The 16,627-nt window shown below is 35.6% G+C and overlaps 1 protein-coding gene across 11 annotated transcripts in view; it reads right to left on the bottom strand.

Moving 5' to 3' along the window:
- Liprin-gamma (liprin protein kazrin) overlaps positions 1-16,627 on the bottom strand; it is a 181,871-nt gene that overhangs the window by 80,464 nt on the left and 84,780 nt on the right. For 3 of the 11 annotated variants that reach the window (XM_076776290.1, XM_076776288.1, XM_076776289.1), the window contains one exon: positions 2,956-3,104. The exons of the other annotated variants lie outside the window; for them this stretch is intronic. In XM_076776290.1, coding sequence (XP_076632405.1) covers positions 2,956-3,049 — 94 coding nt within the window. In that variant the 5' untranslated portion in view covers positions 3,050-3,104. The remainder of the gene's footprint in view (positions 1-2,955; positions 3,105-16,627) is intronic. 11 annotated transcript variants of the gene reach the window in all.

The following is a 16,627-nucleotide window of genomic DNA, read 5'->3' as shown; positions in this document are numbered from 1 at the left end:
TAAATAAAAAAATCGTGGGCAAGAGGTGGTCCAGGAACAAGTCCACCAGTTTTATTCGTTATTCGTGAATAAAGTCTGTCCAGCTCCGCGCAGAGGACGTCTACGTGGACGCGTGTAATGGCACGAGGTGTCTCGGATGGCGTGACGCTAAAAATAGCGAGTAAACTATGATATGCAGAACGAGTTGGCGGAAAGATCACGATCGCCGCGGCACGTGCATTATTTTCTTTGATACGGTAATACAATCTTCGGGGCTGATTCGATCGGCGGAACGACGACCAGACGCGACTATCCTCTTCGCGGAAATAGGATGTAATCATGCAAAGTGGATTTGGGTTTCCGTGAAGCTCAAACAAGCCTCGAGACGCTGGACGTCCTCCCTTCGAGATTTCTTTACGGTCAAAGACAACGGTACTCGTAACGAGCATTCTCGAGAGCGAGGCTCGAACGTCTTCGGAGATTTAATTGAAGGATCAACGCAAGAGCCCGGACACCGGTCCAGAGTTAGGAACCGTACTTTCATCTTTACGGATCCGTTGATAAAAAGACAATCCTTGATATTTCCGCGACGATATCGGTTTTATAGAAGCTCGGGACCGTTTCGCCGCGGTTTCCACGGTTTCTTGGTCGAACGTAGCGAAGACACACGGCGCAGGAGCATCGGGTTACGGTCAGGTATGTGCATTAAAGCACACAGAGGCCTCGCAGCAGACCTGACCGACCCTTCCAGGTGGTATATAGGTCTACGTGCAAACACGCGAGCACGTTAAGTGCGTTTCCAGCGCGAACTCGCTATAATACCAGCAGGGAACCGCTAAGGGGTTAGTCTGATATATGGGATAGTCCGATATTATGCGCCTATGCAGCGAAATAGGGGATTCTTTATGGGCCTTCGCAGAAACTGAAGACCTATTCGATATCCCGTTGCCCGAGGCAAATATAGAGATGGAAAAAATCTACGGGCGTGAAATTCACGCGCGAGCTTCGCGGGATGAGGTAAATGACCCAGTGGATCGTCGCGTACAGTAAGAAACGTCGATTCTTTTAATCGGAAAACCATCCACGAGGGGATAATTCTACAGTAAAACGTTTCTAGGTCCTTTTTGATCAATTTCTGGCGAGGGACTGTACAAATCTTCTTTCGTCGAAATAAATGTGTGCTTTTTTCATAGCGAAATACCATTCTGGAATCCAGAAGATGAACAAAAAGACGTTTTATGCTGTTTCACACATTTGAAGCGAGAAATGAAAATAGATTCTTAGTTAGAAGTTTGACTATGGTAGGTATTAAAGTAAATATAGAAACTAACACTTTATTATGAATTTTTTATTATTTACGTGGACTAAAAAAGCATATGCATATATATTTTTCAAGGAAATGTCGATTTTTTCAAAGGTTTGTAGTAGAGTAAATGATACCTTAAGGGGTAGTTTATTCTAGAGTTTCATTTTTTCGGTCTTTTTAGGGAGTTTTTTACAAGAAAAGTGTAACTTTCTTAATTTCGACATTCTCTATAGATATTTACTTACGTTTTACGAATGTTCACAATTTTTTTCAACTGAAAATAATCAAAACTGAATGAATTATATGTCACTGAACAAAGTTCCCTTAAAAAAGCCAGTAAGGCACTTATTTTTAAAGGAACCTTGTTCAACGATATGTAATTCAGTCAGTTTTGATTATTCTCATTTTGAAAAAGTTTGGAACATTCGTAAATAGTAAGTGAATATGTATGGGGAATGTCGAAATTAAGAAAGTTATACTTTTCTTGTAAAAAAATCCCTAAAAACACAAGAAATGAAATTCCAGAATAAAATACCCCCTCAAATTAAAGAAAGACGAAGTTCTTTTGTAAACAGTCAATTTATGCATTATGTATTTAAATTAATAATACTAAACGAGACTTTAAAACACATATATACGTTTCAAAATTAATCTTTGATAGTAAAATCTGTTTCACGAATGGCACCAGTTGTTAGAGTGAAGGACCCAGTTACCGATCAATACATTCACAATGAAAGATATTAAGCATTAAGCAATTAAATAAATAAATAAACATACTTACGCAGCCTGATAAAATTTAAAAATACATCTATTTAACAAGTCACGAAAAAAAAATGCAGGAATGAATGAGATAGCGAATAAATTTTATACAATTTCTAAATAATTAATTCTTTCAGTTTTTCTCCCTATTATTTGGCAAGCTTTTAATTAGTTTTCCTTTTGAATCAAATTTTGTTTCCATTCCCAACAATTTTCCCCTTAACGATAATTTTTTATTTTATACAATTTTCTTTATGCTTTCATAATTTCAAGCATGCCACATATTTTACAATCTGAATTTGAAAAACTTAATTGAAGCGAGTATTTCCCTTATTGTAAGCTAAAGTAAATAAACGTTAAACGTTCCAATTAAATTCATTAATCAAAACAAATATGAGAAGTTTGTTTTTTTATACTTTCATTTTTTGATAAATAATAATCTTAGGTATATTTCTAATAATCAATAGAAAATTAGGCACTATTTAAAATAATTATTTTCACTGCTTAAGAAACTATTCAATTTTTTTCCGCTATAGTATAAATGTGTTTATTTCTACAACATGAAATAAATCTTAAAATATTATTTAAAAAGTATTTTATTAATTCCTTTTAAGCATATTTTACAGCGATCGAAGACTTTAATTACCTACACTAACGAGGGTAAATTGATCGAAATGTATTTAAGTTTCTACACGTTTCCAGAGAAACTTGATTTGCAAAAGGGTTAGTTTACAGAGAAAAACCTGTATCGCGTAAAACAGAGGCCTTGTAATCCGGCTCGCTAAACCTCAGCCATCGTTTCGGTGTTAATTTAGCACCAGCTGCCGTATGAAGTACTAACAACCAATCACCAAAAAAGCCCCATGTGCACCGAAATAATCCCTGAACCATTTGTTTCTCACCAGACTCACCTTCCTCGAAGGGCTGCGCCCGTTTAGCGAATGCCCTCGAGAAAACTCCGCGCGGCTTCGAGGCCTCCACGCCATTTTCTACGGCTGTGCTCATTTTTCTGAGTGGTCCTTTACGGAGCTTGTATTGCCACGATGCATAAACGGACCATCTGAAATTGACGTTACACTCTAGATCTCTGTTACAAAAAAAAAAGAATAAAAAAATTATCATAATACTCGCGAGTTTTGTTTTGGAACCTTTGTCGTTCGGTTCTACGATAACTGTTTCCCTGGCAAAGGGATGAGGGGTGCTTCAGAGAACGGAAAACGTAATCTCAACCGATCTAGATTTCCCTTATTACGCAACGCAAGATTACGCGTTCACATAATAAACTTGAACGTATACTTACTATCAAAAGATCAACATCAAAAAATTTCGTTGGTCAGTTTAAGCTGATTTTAAACAGACGTTTCTCGAAAATTTTCATACATCAAAGAGCAGAGTGAAAAACTGAAAACAGCTTTTTCACTTAAAAATGTTCCATGAGTTCAAACTGCCCTATCATAGTTAATTTTACAATGGAGGAGCACGAATTTTTAACAAAAAGTGTTATATTGTCTGTGACAAAATTAAAATAGCTTTTTTGAAACTCTATACATTGGTTTTCTGTTATTCCTTAATTATTTCTTAATTTCTAGCCATTTTTGTTCAAAATATTAATGTTCTTATAAAAATTTCGTTCGCTTTAGTTACATTCATTCAATTATTGCGAGAAAATGTGTACATTTTCATATTTTTCTCAATAAAGATCGTAGGTGAATATGAAACTTCGTACTTTCGCTTCACACGCTAGAATTGCAATTGCAACAATAGCAGAAAAGATTATTATTCATTCTCACACGCGCGCGTAATTGTTTATTACGCTATAACGAAAGTTTGCAGTTTCGTTATCGTCTCGAGTATATCTGCTTGCCTACGTAACAAAGGAAATATTGCATCACCGACGGAATCAAGAATATCTTTATTAATTAACGTTCTTTAATTAAATGTAGATTACCTGATTACGGGATAGAGATTACAACGAAGAATTGCTGGCGATACATCAAAGATTAAAGGCAACAAAGGATAAAGCTGCGCGGAACATCCGAGGCTTTCCCTTTACGAGCACTGAATAAATTGTTATTAAGTTTACCCTCGCGCTATCTAGTAATTATGAAATTTCCATAATCATTTCGAATATTCAACATCAACGTATACAATTTTCTACAAGAATCGCTTCAACGTTGCATCTCATATTTACTCTGAATAACATTAAGGGACCATTCTACTTTGTAAACAAGAAAAATACATGTTTTTTTATGATTTTTTTTTGCGTGCTATTAAAGAGCGATTAATTCCGGATTTTGTGGATACATTTATTATATATTTAACTATATTTACGAATTTTTGCAACGCATAATATCCATTGATTACGCTGTTTTTGTTGATCAACGAACAACAGTTTTTACGAACGGCGCCCGACTGTGTAGGTGATATCTTGCAAACAAGTTATCCGAAATCCAAAAACTAAAGATAGAAAGAATATAGATAAGTTTGGTTATGGTATGAATTAGGATCTTTTCAAAAATACGAAAAATGGCAAAATGGTAGCTATTTTACGAAAAAATACTGAATATTTTCATACAATCGGTTGGTTTTTTGTTAATAAAAGAAAAAGTATTAAATATATTGCAATTATCCTAGTTCATGCTATAGGGAGACCAGTTCTAAAGATACTGTATAAATTTGATGTTGATAGCTTGAATAGTTTTCATGTTATCAGTGCCGAAAAATGTAGTTTCGAGAAAAACAGCTTTAAAGTTTCATGTCCAGTTGTTATACCTGCGCGTGGTACATTTCAACATGCTATACCTTCGTTAGTTTTTCGAATTTCAATTTAATATTTAGTAGATATATTTTCGAGACTATATACTAAAAGGAAATGCAAATAAAATTCAATTTTTTTAATCCCACAAAGTAGAAAGGCAACTTAAAATTTTTTGTCCAGTTATACCTGCGCGTTGTACATTTCAGCAGGCTATAACTTCGTTAGTTTTCCGAATTTCAATTTAATATTTGGTAGATATATTTTCGAGACTACATACTAAAAGGACATGCAAATAAAATTCAATTTTGTAAGTCCCACAAAGTAGAAAGGCCCCTTAAGTACGACGCTGTTTATCAAATTGTACATGATTATTTTGAAAACTAATAACATACTGTTAACCAATTTTTGAAAGATGTTTCTTAGCAAACTAAACTCTTGTTTTGCAAATTTATAAAGATCAGAATAGATATAACAGGAGTAAATAAACGAGGGGAGCAAGTTACAGAAATTTCTTTTCTCAGAGTTATTTTTAAGATTTGCTTTTAAATTTTCAATTTCAGTTTCCGGGCTAAAAATACTGAACTTTTTATTAATTTCTAGCGCATCGCCGCCCTCCGTGGAACCCGATATTCGATCATAATTTATCATTACACGCAGGAAAGGATGCGCTCGATAAATTCTCGCAGATTTCAACGAAGTTAGCGTTGATTTATACGCTCTAGCGATTCGAGTAATGGGGGAGATCTATGACGTCCCTGATCCAACGTTGCATTAAATCGCATCGATACAGGGGGGAAATCCAAACCTAAGGGGACATCTACCAATTCGCAATAACGTCGCTCAATCAATTGGTCAAGTAATTGCAAAACACATTTAAGATATTGCGCGTCGGTGTCAGAAACGTGTTGCTAAACTGCAGAGGATTTTCCAGCATTTATTCGTCAAAATAACACCCTATATAAACGAACATTCTTCAGTGACAAAGGTATCAAGAGAACAAAGTAACTAGTTTCACCTTGTGCAGTCATTCTTCATCGAGGAAGAAACTATTATTCGCAATTTGACCATTGAATGGGGATGAGATACAAAATTATAAGCCACCCTCAGAATTACTAAGTTAAAACAAGGTTATTCAGTTTAAACCAGGATAACACACTTTTACTCAAACACAATTATAAGACAGCATCTTTGAAAATGAATATTTTAATAACAAAGCTCATTTTAACTAAGTGGAATTGATGGAGAGCTACAAAGACGAATCGAAAGTAGAAGCCTCCAAACTAGGTTTCACGAGCAGGCAATGGACACGACTTGGACGCGTTTCGATACGAGTCAGTAATTTCGGCCATAACAGAGAACCGAGTGCTGTTGTCACGTTTATTCCAGCCACGATTGTTTCTAACGCGAACGACCCCCCAGAGTTCGATCCAGAAATGGGCATAAACCAATTTGTCGATCCCTTTTGTCACACGACAGGAGAGTCCAGGGAATGACAGTTTCATCTGCGGAATCATGACGAAACCCTTGTGCAAAACACCGATTTCACCGCCACGAATAGTGAAATATACGCGCCCCGGCGTTTCTAAACCCTGTGAATGGATTTATCGTACTCCAAATCTGCGCTTGCCAATCGTATTCGCATCACGACTTACGAAAGGCTAATAATAACTACGTGGGCACAATTTTACGAATAACAGAGATTATGTTTGATACGATAAAGAAATTTTACAGTAATTCGTTATGTATTACAATTACAGCAATGATTCTTAAAATGAACATCACTCTGGGGTTGGTATGCTCGTTTTTCGTACAGCAGAGGCGAATTTTGTCATCAGAAACGTTCAACTTACGAATCACGAAGTTCATTTTAAGAATCGTTACTGTATTAGGGGTAGGAAAGGTTCAGGTTTAGTTGGGACAGTTCTTAGAACATTTGAATTTTACAATCTTAAATTACATAAAGTGGTGTCCGGATGTATTTTATAACATTGGAGATTTTATTATCGTATGAATCTGCCATGTTGTTCAATATTTAAAATTTTGTAGAAAATAAAACGATAGAAATGTTCAATTTACGAATCACGAGGTTCATTTTACGAATCAAAGTAATTTATTCTATGCAACGTTAAAATATAAGAGTGCTTCTAATGGAATTCTGTCCATTTTTACGTAGAATACGTAGATTCGAGGCAAACAAATATAAAAATACGAAGAAATAAGGAACAGAGGTTTGAAATAAAATATGATCGAAGATTATTCTTGGTGGTGGAACGAAAGAAATGAATAGAAGATCGCGATGTTATATTAAAATCCAAATATGTATTCGCGAAATGAACGACTGGGGCCGCGAAGGAAGAATCTAGTTAGGAAATTCCATTTTTGCGAAAACGGAGGAAAGCTGGTGGTTTTCCGCGAGGAATCTAGTTTTTCCGCGGTTGAAGCGTGAAAGATGACTGTGGAATAAGGACTACGAGAGTGGATACGCCTTCTGTCACGAGTTCCGTTACAAGTTTCAGAAAGAATGATAATTCTTGAAACAGAGCCGTGTCCTTGATTTACGCGAGGGGATGCGAAAACTTGCGAAACGCGAACTTTTGACCGAAGCTGGGCTCACCAGCTTGCTGCGCCGCGTCGAAATTATGCGCTCCCGGGAACCAGCTTGTGCCTAGGTTTAGGGTTTTTCCAATAAGAGAGAACTTTCGATCGTAGCAGTCGCCATATTTGTTATCTGCTTATTCTACTTTTTTTTTGGAAAGGGGATGATAATTTCGTACACCCTCCTGTGTTTCTAACAATTTCACTCCAATATCTTTTTCATAATTGTTGAATTACCGTCTAACGACAAATATTTTTCCAACTTGTCGATAAGCTTCTGCGTTGTTTAATAAAATAATATTATTCCTCAAGCATCACGAACGTTAAGAGTATTTAGAGTATTAGAGTCTTGTACGGTAAAAACTATGACAGATTATTTTTTAAGATATAATTCCATTTCAAAAATTGCACACAGAAAATTTGTACCAAGAAAAATAAAATATCTATTGTGTGTTCAGTTTTGTGTGTGCCAGAGTCATCGAAAATTGGGTCGTCTAAATATTTCACGTACAATTTTATCGGATGCACATCGAAATAAAACGATGATCCCAAGATTATCTTTTGCAGCTTCCATTTCATTTCAATTTTATTTCACCGTTCTATCGCTCTCATTGGAAAACTCGTTATTATCTGGTGGGTACTGTACTCGCCAAAGTACGAATATTTCTTTTGAATTTCGTAGAAAATAAAACGTTCCAATATCGGGGGGACAATGCTAATTTATTGATTCTCCGAGGTGGAGGAAAATTGCGGATTCCACGCGACGCTGGGACAGAAATCTACATCGAAACGTTGCAATGTTGATTCAGTGTAATTCGACGTTTCTGCGCTCCCTGCTTCCTCAGAATAGGAAGGTAATACCGATGTAATTTGTATTTACGACCCCCCACAGACCCATTGCACCGCATTGCTCAACGAGCCACATATCCTTTTAGAAGGCGCATCGATCCACCGACAAAGCAAAGAAAAGAGCCTGGATTCCTGGTGACACAGAACCTTTCCAAAATCCCCCGTCGGTGACACTGATACTGGTTCATTTTATACGTGGAATCTCATTAATGGAAATAGGCTTGGCGTACAGATCAACGAGAACATGATTTATACTAAGGTTTCACGACTATGGCAATCTGGGGCGTTGCAACCTTGGTGGAAGTTGAATTAGAAGTAATACTGTTACAAACGTAATCGTGCGATCTTCTATCTCTGTTTAAGTAACATCGTTAACACGTTTACTGCCACGCCCAAATTTTTCTATAGAAAACAGGAATATTCGACATTATCCCCGATGAGACTAATGTTACTTAAAAGTATTCTAATATCAAACGAAAATATTCATTGTGTTTTGGAGAGAAGAACAAAAAATAATATTATTAATTTGTTGGTAATAATCAATTATATATATTCCAAGAAATCCATTACCCTGTTGCATATGTCATTTATTATTATATAATAATAATAATAAAACTGATTTTTTAACATCAAATAACTAGAATACGCCCCTAATATGTTGATTATGGTGGTCACTGGTGACCGTCGCGATTTTTCGATACTTAGAATGAATGGATACTTAAATTTTTTGTTGTAAAAAATCCGTCATTGCACTGTTGAAAATATACAGGATGTCTTTTTTAATTAGACTTCTCGGAATATCTCAGGAGGGACTGACAATATCAAGAAACTGTTTTCACAAATGTTTGGTACGAAAGGGGACATAATGCAGCAGAATTATTTTAGTATTATACATAATATTTATATATAATATTATACAATAAATTTTTTGTTACAAGAAATCCATCACTGTCCTATTGACTATCTAATAATAAACTCAATAGGGCAATAATGGAGGGTTGTTAGGGTTCCATGACAACCAACATATTAGGGGTGCATTCTAATCATTCGATTTCAAAAAATCAATTTTATTATTATTATATAGGGCAATGATGGATTTCTTGGAATATATATAATCGATTATTATCACCAAATCAGTAATTCTATTTTCTGATTTTGTCTCTGATTATATACAGGGTGTTTGGCCACCCCTGGGAAAAATTTTAATAGAGGATTCTAGAGGCCAAAATAAGACGAAAATCAAGAATACCAATTTGTTAATGGAGGCTTCGTTAAAAAGTTATTAACAATTAAATTCAAAAATTTCAAATCGTTCTGGAAAAATTATTTTCGCCTGCGAGGGTCAATTACAATAATTTTTGGTGAATACACATGTCTTCGATATCCTATCCACTTTCGAGAAAAAAAATCGGATAGGTGCTGAAATTTTTCGGCGAAAAAAAGACTTTCGATTCGTCTTGGAAAAATTATTTTTAGTTGCAGGGGTCAATTGCAAGCATTTTTGGTCAACAGACATACCCCCGAAATCCTACGCAGTTTCGAGAAAAAAATTCCTTACCGAAAATATAATTTCTGGCCAGAAATGTCTGCCCGAATTTTCATGCGAATCTTTAAAACGTCATAACTTCTGAACGGATTGGACGATTTTAATGTTTAAAAAAGCAAACTACGCGTATTTTAGTGGAGAATATGTACAAATCGCAAAAATATTCGAAAAGTTGGTCCTTGACCCCGCAAAATGAGAAAAACCCCATAAAAATGGTCCAATTTTCAAACAGCCATAACTCCTAAAATTGTGAATATATTTCAATGAAACTTTTTTCTGAAGTAGAGCTCATGGATACCTACAAAAAAGTATTAAACAACTTTTCTGTAGGACGTCAAACAAAAATACTAAAAATGAAAAAGGAATTTTTAAGAAAAATCGATAGGGGGTGCCTAAATTTTTCGACGAAAAAAAAAAATTTCAAATCGTTCTGAAAAAATTATTGTCGGTACCGGAGGTCAATTGCAATCATTTTTGGTGAATAGACATACCCCCGAAATCTTGCGCATTTTTGAGAAAAAAATTCAGTACTGTCGGAACTTTAAACGTTAATAACTGTTTAACGAAGCCTTCATCAATAAATTGATATTCTTGATTTTCGTCTTATTTTGGCCTCTAGAATCCACCATTAAAATTTTTCCCAGGGGTGGCCGAACACCCTGTATGTAATAGTAAATCATGGTGGTCTTGGAATAAATGGAACCCTAAAAATTTTTTTTTATAAGAAATCCATCATTGCCCTACTGAACATATAATTTATTATTATATACATACTAATTTATTCGATCAATATATTAAGAGTGCCTCCTAGTTACTCCATTTGAAAAAATTTTTGTTTAGTAATGCTTGACATTTTCTCCAAGTAACTAGAAAATATCCGTGCAAAATAATTTGTCAACTGTTACATTAAAATGCTGTTTTTCTTTCAATTAAAACATACATTCAGAAAATTGCTAACGAATAATATTTATGAGTGCCGTAAGATCAAGTGTGGAATCTGAAATCAGTTAAATTGACAAATCTAACGTTAACGACGAAACGTTTTCTATAGGAAGATTTGCATTAACATTTTCAGTCTCGCTAGTCTGGCTGTGTGTCGCGTTTTAGGGCGCGCGTAGTTAAAGGTTAATGAGATTATGTATAGGTGTAGCATTACAGGGTTAAGCAAAGTTCAACGGAGGCTTACTGTTCGACGCGAATCTCGCGTTATGCAACGAGCAGAAGATCGCTCGCGACATCCAATCGAGTTCCAGCAACTCTCGGGAACTCCGACGGAATTGCCACTCGAAGTCCGCCAACTTGTTTTCTTTAATCCTGTCATTTATAAGGTCGCGTCGACTACAAGGTTATTAGCGACACAATGTTCACGATTATTCATATTTTATCTGACGAGCTTTGTTTTATTCATACATTTACTAGCTCGAAGAATTGGTTTGTTAAGTATATTACCTGGAAGTTTCATTTATTTATTTCTCTTTGTATTTTGTTTAAGGTCGTGTTAACAATTGAGGTCATCAACTACCATTAGATCATTTTATATATGTTAATTTCCTTTGAAAATAACTGATGAGTTTTATTATGTTTTCAATCGAGTTCATCTCATTCGTTATTAATTAAGCTCGTATAATTTTTAATTTTGTATTTTTCTCTACTGTGATGAAAATCATTGCACTCGAATGTAATATGTTTCATACTGAGATTAGAGTTTCGATATTTTGGAGCATATTCCTTTGTTACCAAGTTTGAATGAGTTAATTTAGTTCCATTTTTCCAAATTCTTCGAGAATTCCTATTTGGAGGTTCTGAGTTTATCATTAAGCAGTGTGTTAGGTTCGTGCGTCCAATTCTTAGTTGTTTTCCAGGTCTACTCAGCTGCGTTTTTAATTATGTTTCTTGTCTCACATTGTTGCTTCATCTGCTCTTTTATAGTCAACAATTTGTACACTTTTATTTAGTTCAAATTGAACAAATTTTTTGCAATGTCTTCCACAGCTAGTAGAACTGATTTCGAGTCGATGAAAACATAGAAAAGATTAATTTGTAATAAAACCAATCCTACTTTGAATAGTTTCTCAGTTTTTCGTTGCTCGTAGAGCCATTTATGAAAATGTTTCTTTCCGATCCGTTGCATAGATTATCCGTCGAATTGCAAATGGTTTTAAAAGCACAGAACTAGCTTACTAACTTTGACGAAGAGCGATTCGACGGAAATAAAAGGCAGCTTGCAAAGAGACTAGCGTGGTTCCTTGTTTCGGCGGTTCAAAGAACATCAGGCCGTGCACGCGTGCGCGTTCTCCTATTAATATTCATGAGTCGCTGGCAGAATCCGCTTAATTATCACGGCCATAGACTGTTCTGGTAATCTCACGGGCGTGAAGGTTCCATTTGAATAAATAGAAATGGGTTTTCTTCGGTGTACACGACGTCTCTTCCGCGGCGCGTTAATTCTTCACGGTTTGACGTATTTCCCTTGTTTGGTATCAGAGAATTCGAAACGATGCTGAACGCTGAATATGCATCACTTTTTTTAGTGTACTTGATTACGGAGAAGAATATAAAATAAGATAACAAGAGCAATTGTCACAACGATCGGACGATTAAGCGAGTTTTTTTCATTTTGCGATGTCACGGAACAACTTTTTAAATATTTTTGGAATTTCTACATATTCTTCGTTAAAATACGCATTGTTTGCCTTTTGAAACATTAAAATCCGTTCAGAAGTTATGACGTTTTAAAGATACGCACGAAATTTTCGAGTGACATTTCTGGCCAGAAATTATATTGTAAGGAATTTTTTTCTCGAAAATGGGTAGGATTTGGGGAGTATGTCTATTCACCAAAAATGATCCTAATCGACCCCCACAACTGAAAATAATTTTTTCAGAGCGATTTGAAATTTTTGTTTTCGCCGAAAAATTTAGGCACCTACTCGAATTTTTTTCTCGAAAACGCGCAGGATTTCGGGGATATGTCTGTTGACCAAAAATGTTTATAATTGACCCCCGTAACCAAATATAATTTTTTTAGAACGATTTGAAACTTTTCAATTTCTCCGAAAAATTTGTCCTTCCTGAATTTTTTTCTCGAAAGTGCGTAGGAATTCGGGGATATGTCTATTCACCAAAAATGTTTGTAATCGACCCCCACAACTGAAAATAATTTTTTCAGAGCGATTCGAAATTTTTGTTTTCGCCGAAAAATTTAGGCACCTACTCGAATTTTTTTCTCGAAAACGCGCAGGAATTCGGGGATATGTCTATTCACCAAAAATGTTTATAATTAACCCCCGTAACCAAGTATAATTTTTTTAGGGCGATTTGAAACTTTTCAATTTCTCCGAAAAATTTGTCCTTCCTGAATTTTTTTCTCGAAAGTGCGTAGGAATTCAGGGATATGTCTATTCACCAAAAATGTTTGTAATCGACCCCCACAACTGAAAATAATTTTTTCGGAGCGATTTGAAATTTTTGTTTTCGCCGAAAAATTTAGGCACCTACTCGAATTTTTTTCTCGAAAACGCGCAGGATTTCGGGGATATGTCTATTCACCAAAAATGTTTATAATTGACCCCCGTAACCAAATATAATTTTTTTAGAACGATTTGAAACTTTTCAATTTCTCCGAAAAATTTGTCCTTCCTGAATTTTTTTCTCGAAAGTGCGTAGGAATTCGGGGATATGTCTATTCACCAAAAATGTTTGTAATTGACCTCCATAACCGAAAATAATTTTTCCAAAACGATTTGAAATTTTTTTTTTTCGTCGAAAAAGATGACTACGATAAACTCGCCATAAAAATGTAACAGCATTTAAGTTGAGTTTAAAGTAATTAGAGACTACTAAATACTGAATACGTGAGTGTATTACAAACTTATTACCTAGTTATACATTTGTAATAACTGTTATTTCAGTAAATAAACAATCTTAAGAAAGGACGAAAGAAGAATACAGGATGGTTGACCGTTCTTTTAAAAATAAAATTAAATTAAATTAAATAAAAGACAAGATAAAACTATCTCGTAAATAGAGAAGTAACAAATAGACAGAATTCATACCAAATAACAATCATAGTGAAACATAGTGTACAAACACGAGTGGATAGTAAGAACTGTATCTACATCACTTTCGTTACCCATTTTGAAGATTTTAAATACGAGAATGATCTGCAGTAAAAAAATGACACAGTATAAATAAAAATAACGTAACATCTGCATCAACATTTCCAGTTGTTTGCATTCCAAAAGAAATCGTAAAATCGCGGTAGAAACGGTGTGAAAAACCTTGGAGAAATCTGTGTCCAAGTACTATAGAACGGAAGCAAGACAAAATCCCCCCCTGGCAGACCAAAACCCCGGAAATAGACACTACTCTAGCCGACTGCAACAAGAACCTTAGATCAAGCCTCGAACATAAAGACCAGGTTCCTAGAACTAGAAAGAAAATACGCATCTTACAAAAAATTCTTCACCGATGCATCCAAAACTAAACAAGGAGTAGGATACGCCATCATTACAGAAAATAACGTTATCAAGAGACGTCTACCTACTCAAACATCTATTTTCACCGCTGAAGCCTACGCAGTACACGACGCACTTATACATATACACACCTCCGATTCCCAAAATCACGCAATTTACACTGACTCCACGAGCGTAGCCCAAGCCTTAACGAACACCGCCAAAAAAAACCAAAATGAAATCATTAAAAATAGCTTAATGCTATGTACGGAACTCGTCTCCTCCAAGAAAAAGATATCCATCGTATGGGTACCCTCACACCAAGGAATAACTGGCAACACACAAGCTGATTCGAGGGCCAAAGAAGCAGTCACCCTCCAAATGGAACAACACCCAATCCCTATCCCACTTCAAGAAATTATACATCACGAAAAAGGTAAAATTAAAGATGAATGGAACAACACGTGGAAATCGAAGCCATCAAAATTTTTTTCAAGATATCCCCCGCGGCCACATGAGCAGAAAAGAAAGAATTGTACTCTCTCGTTTGAGAACCGGCCATTGCAAGATAACACATGAATTTCTCATAAAGAAGACCGACCCTCCCTTCTGTTGCGAAGTTCCACTTACAGTGCACCACCTTTTATATGACTGGCAAAAACTCTCTACTCAGCGACACGAACTTAAAATCAATCCTAACACGGCCCTTACGTCCGAACAGCATGTAAGAAACACCATAGAGTTTCTTAAAGAAACCAACTTCTTCCACAAAATCTAAAACCAGCACAGAAACCCGTCGCTAATGACCATGATGTTGATGCGACGTAAAACTTTATATAAAAAAAAACTTGTGTCCCACTGTTCGAGCACAATATCGATTTCCTCAGAACGAAACCAAACATCGAAACATTCTTGAGAGTAAACCACCGGGCGGTTTAACAATCGATACAACTGCGTGAAAAGCTTTTGATTGCAGCCGCGTACCTTCGCTTACTCGATAGTTCACGCGCGCGTGTGTATGCGTGGGGATAAAAAAAATAAAAGAGCGAGCTTTTTACCGGGTCTCCTTTATGCGGCGAGGACCTTTCATCATTGTGGTTCTCTGTTCGCCTCGGATAATCGAAAGCTCATGCGCGACCGAAGAAAAGGAACGCGGGGAGTACGAATTGAAATAAAGGTGTACCATTAGTCCGCAAAGGCACAGAGGATCCATTCGCGGATGACGTTCTAATAAAAACGTAACGTAATAATTAGCGGGCGCGGCGGTTCCCTAATTAAGGCAAAAAACAGAAGGGATAAAAGGCAAGCCCACGCTTTAACGGCAAGGTTTAAAACTTCTCTTACGCGTGTCCCCGTTTCTCTATTATTTCTCTTCTTTTTATCCCCGGTTTTTCAGTTTCCTTCTCGCGCCCTTTTCGATTCCTTTCGAGCCAATTGGATTATCCGCGACACCTGATTCTACAAACTTCCGCCACGGGCGAATTCAATAACGTTCAGCTAAATGTTTCGATGTTGTGTTGATGTTCGTAACCCACTTACAACTCTCAAACGAGCGTGGCATACTCACCGGACGAACTTTCCTTAATTTTCTCGACAATTTGCGCGACAGTTTCTTCTGCCTCGGCCGTGGCACGAAGGACGCCAGCGCGTTACTAAAACCGGCATGTTTCGTTTGCCTTTCGGGGGAGCTACTCTACTCTATTATTTATTCCACTGCAAACCTTTGGAAAAAGCTTTGAAAAATATATGTAAGAATCCGGTGCTTGAAATCTCTTAATCCACTTGACAGGTTAGCGCAATGCTAAAAAATAATTAAACTTCAAAGTGTTACTGTGTTCTTAATTATCGATCTTTCTGACATAAAATTACTCTCCTGATTTTTTCTCAAACTATTATATTTTTTAAATATAGTACAATTCAACGTATAGTGATAGATAAAATTAAAATTTAAAATTCTATAATCATAAATACACAGTACTAAAAAATAATTAAATTTCAAAGTGTTACTATTTTCGTAATTGTCGATCTTTCTAACATAAAATTACTCTCCTGATTTTTTCTCAAACTATATTTTTTTTGACACGTAAAAAATATAGTACAATTCGACGTACAGTAATAGATAAAAATAAAATTTTAAATTCTATAACCATAAATACACAGTACTAAAAAATAATAAAATTTCAAAGTGTTACTATTTTCGTAATTGTCGATCTTTCTAACATAAAATTACTCTCCTGATTTTTTCTCAAACTATATTTTTTTTGACACGTAAAAAATATAGTACAATTCGACGTACAGTAATAGATAAAATTAAAATTAAAAATTCTATAACCATAAATACACAGTACTAAAAAATAATTAAACTTCAAAGTGTTACT

The sequence above is a fragment of the Colletes latitarsis genome, chromosome 10 (genome assembly GCF_051014445.1).
Source record: "Colletes latitarsis isolate SP2378_abdomen chromosome 10, iyColLati1, whole genome shotgun sequence".
Taxonomy (NCBI): domain Eukaryota; kingdom Metazoa; phylum Arthropoda; class Insecta; order Hymenoptera; family Colletidae; genus Colletes; species Colletes latitarsis.
Note: the sequence above shows the minus strand (reverse complement) of the source record. Positions and strands in the feature narration are given on the sequence as shown.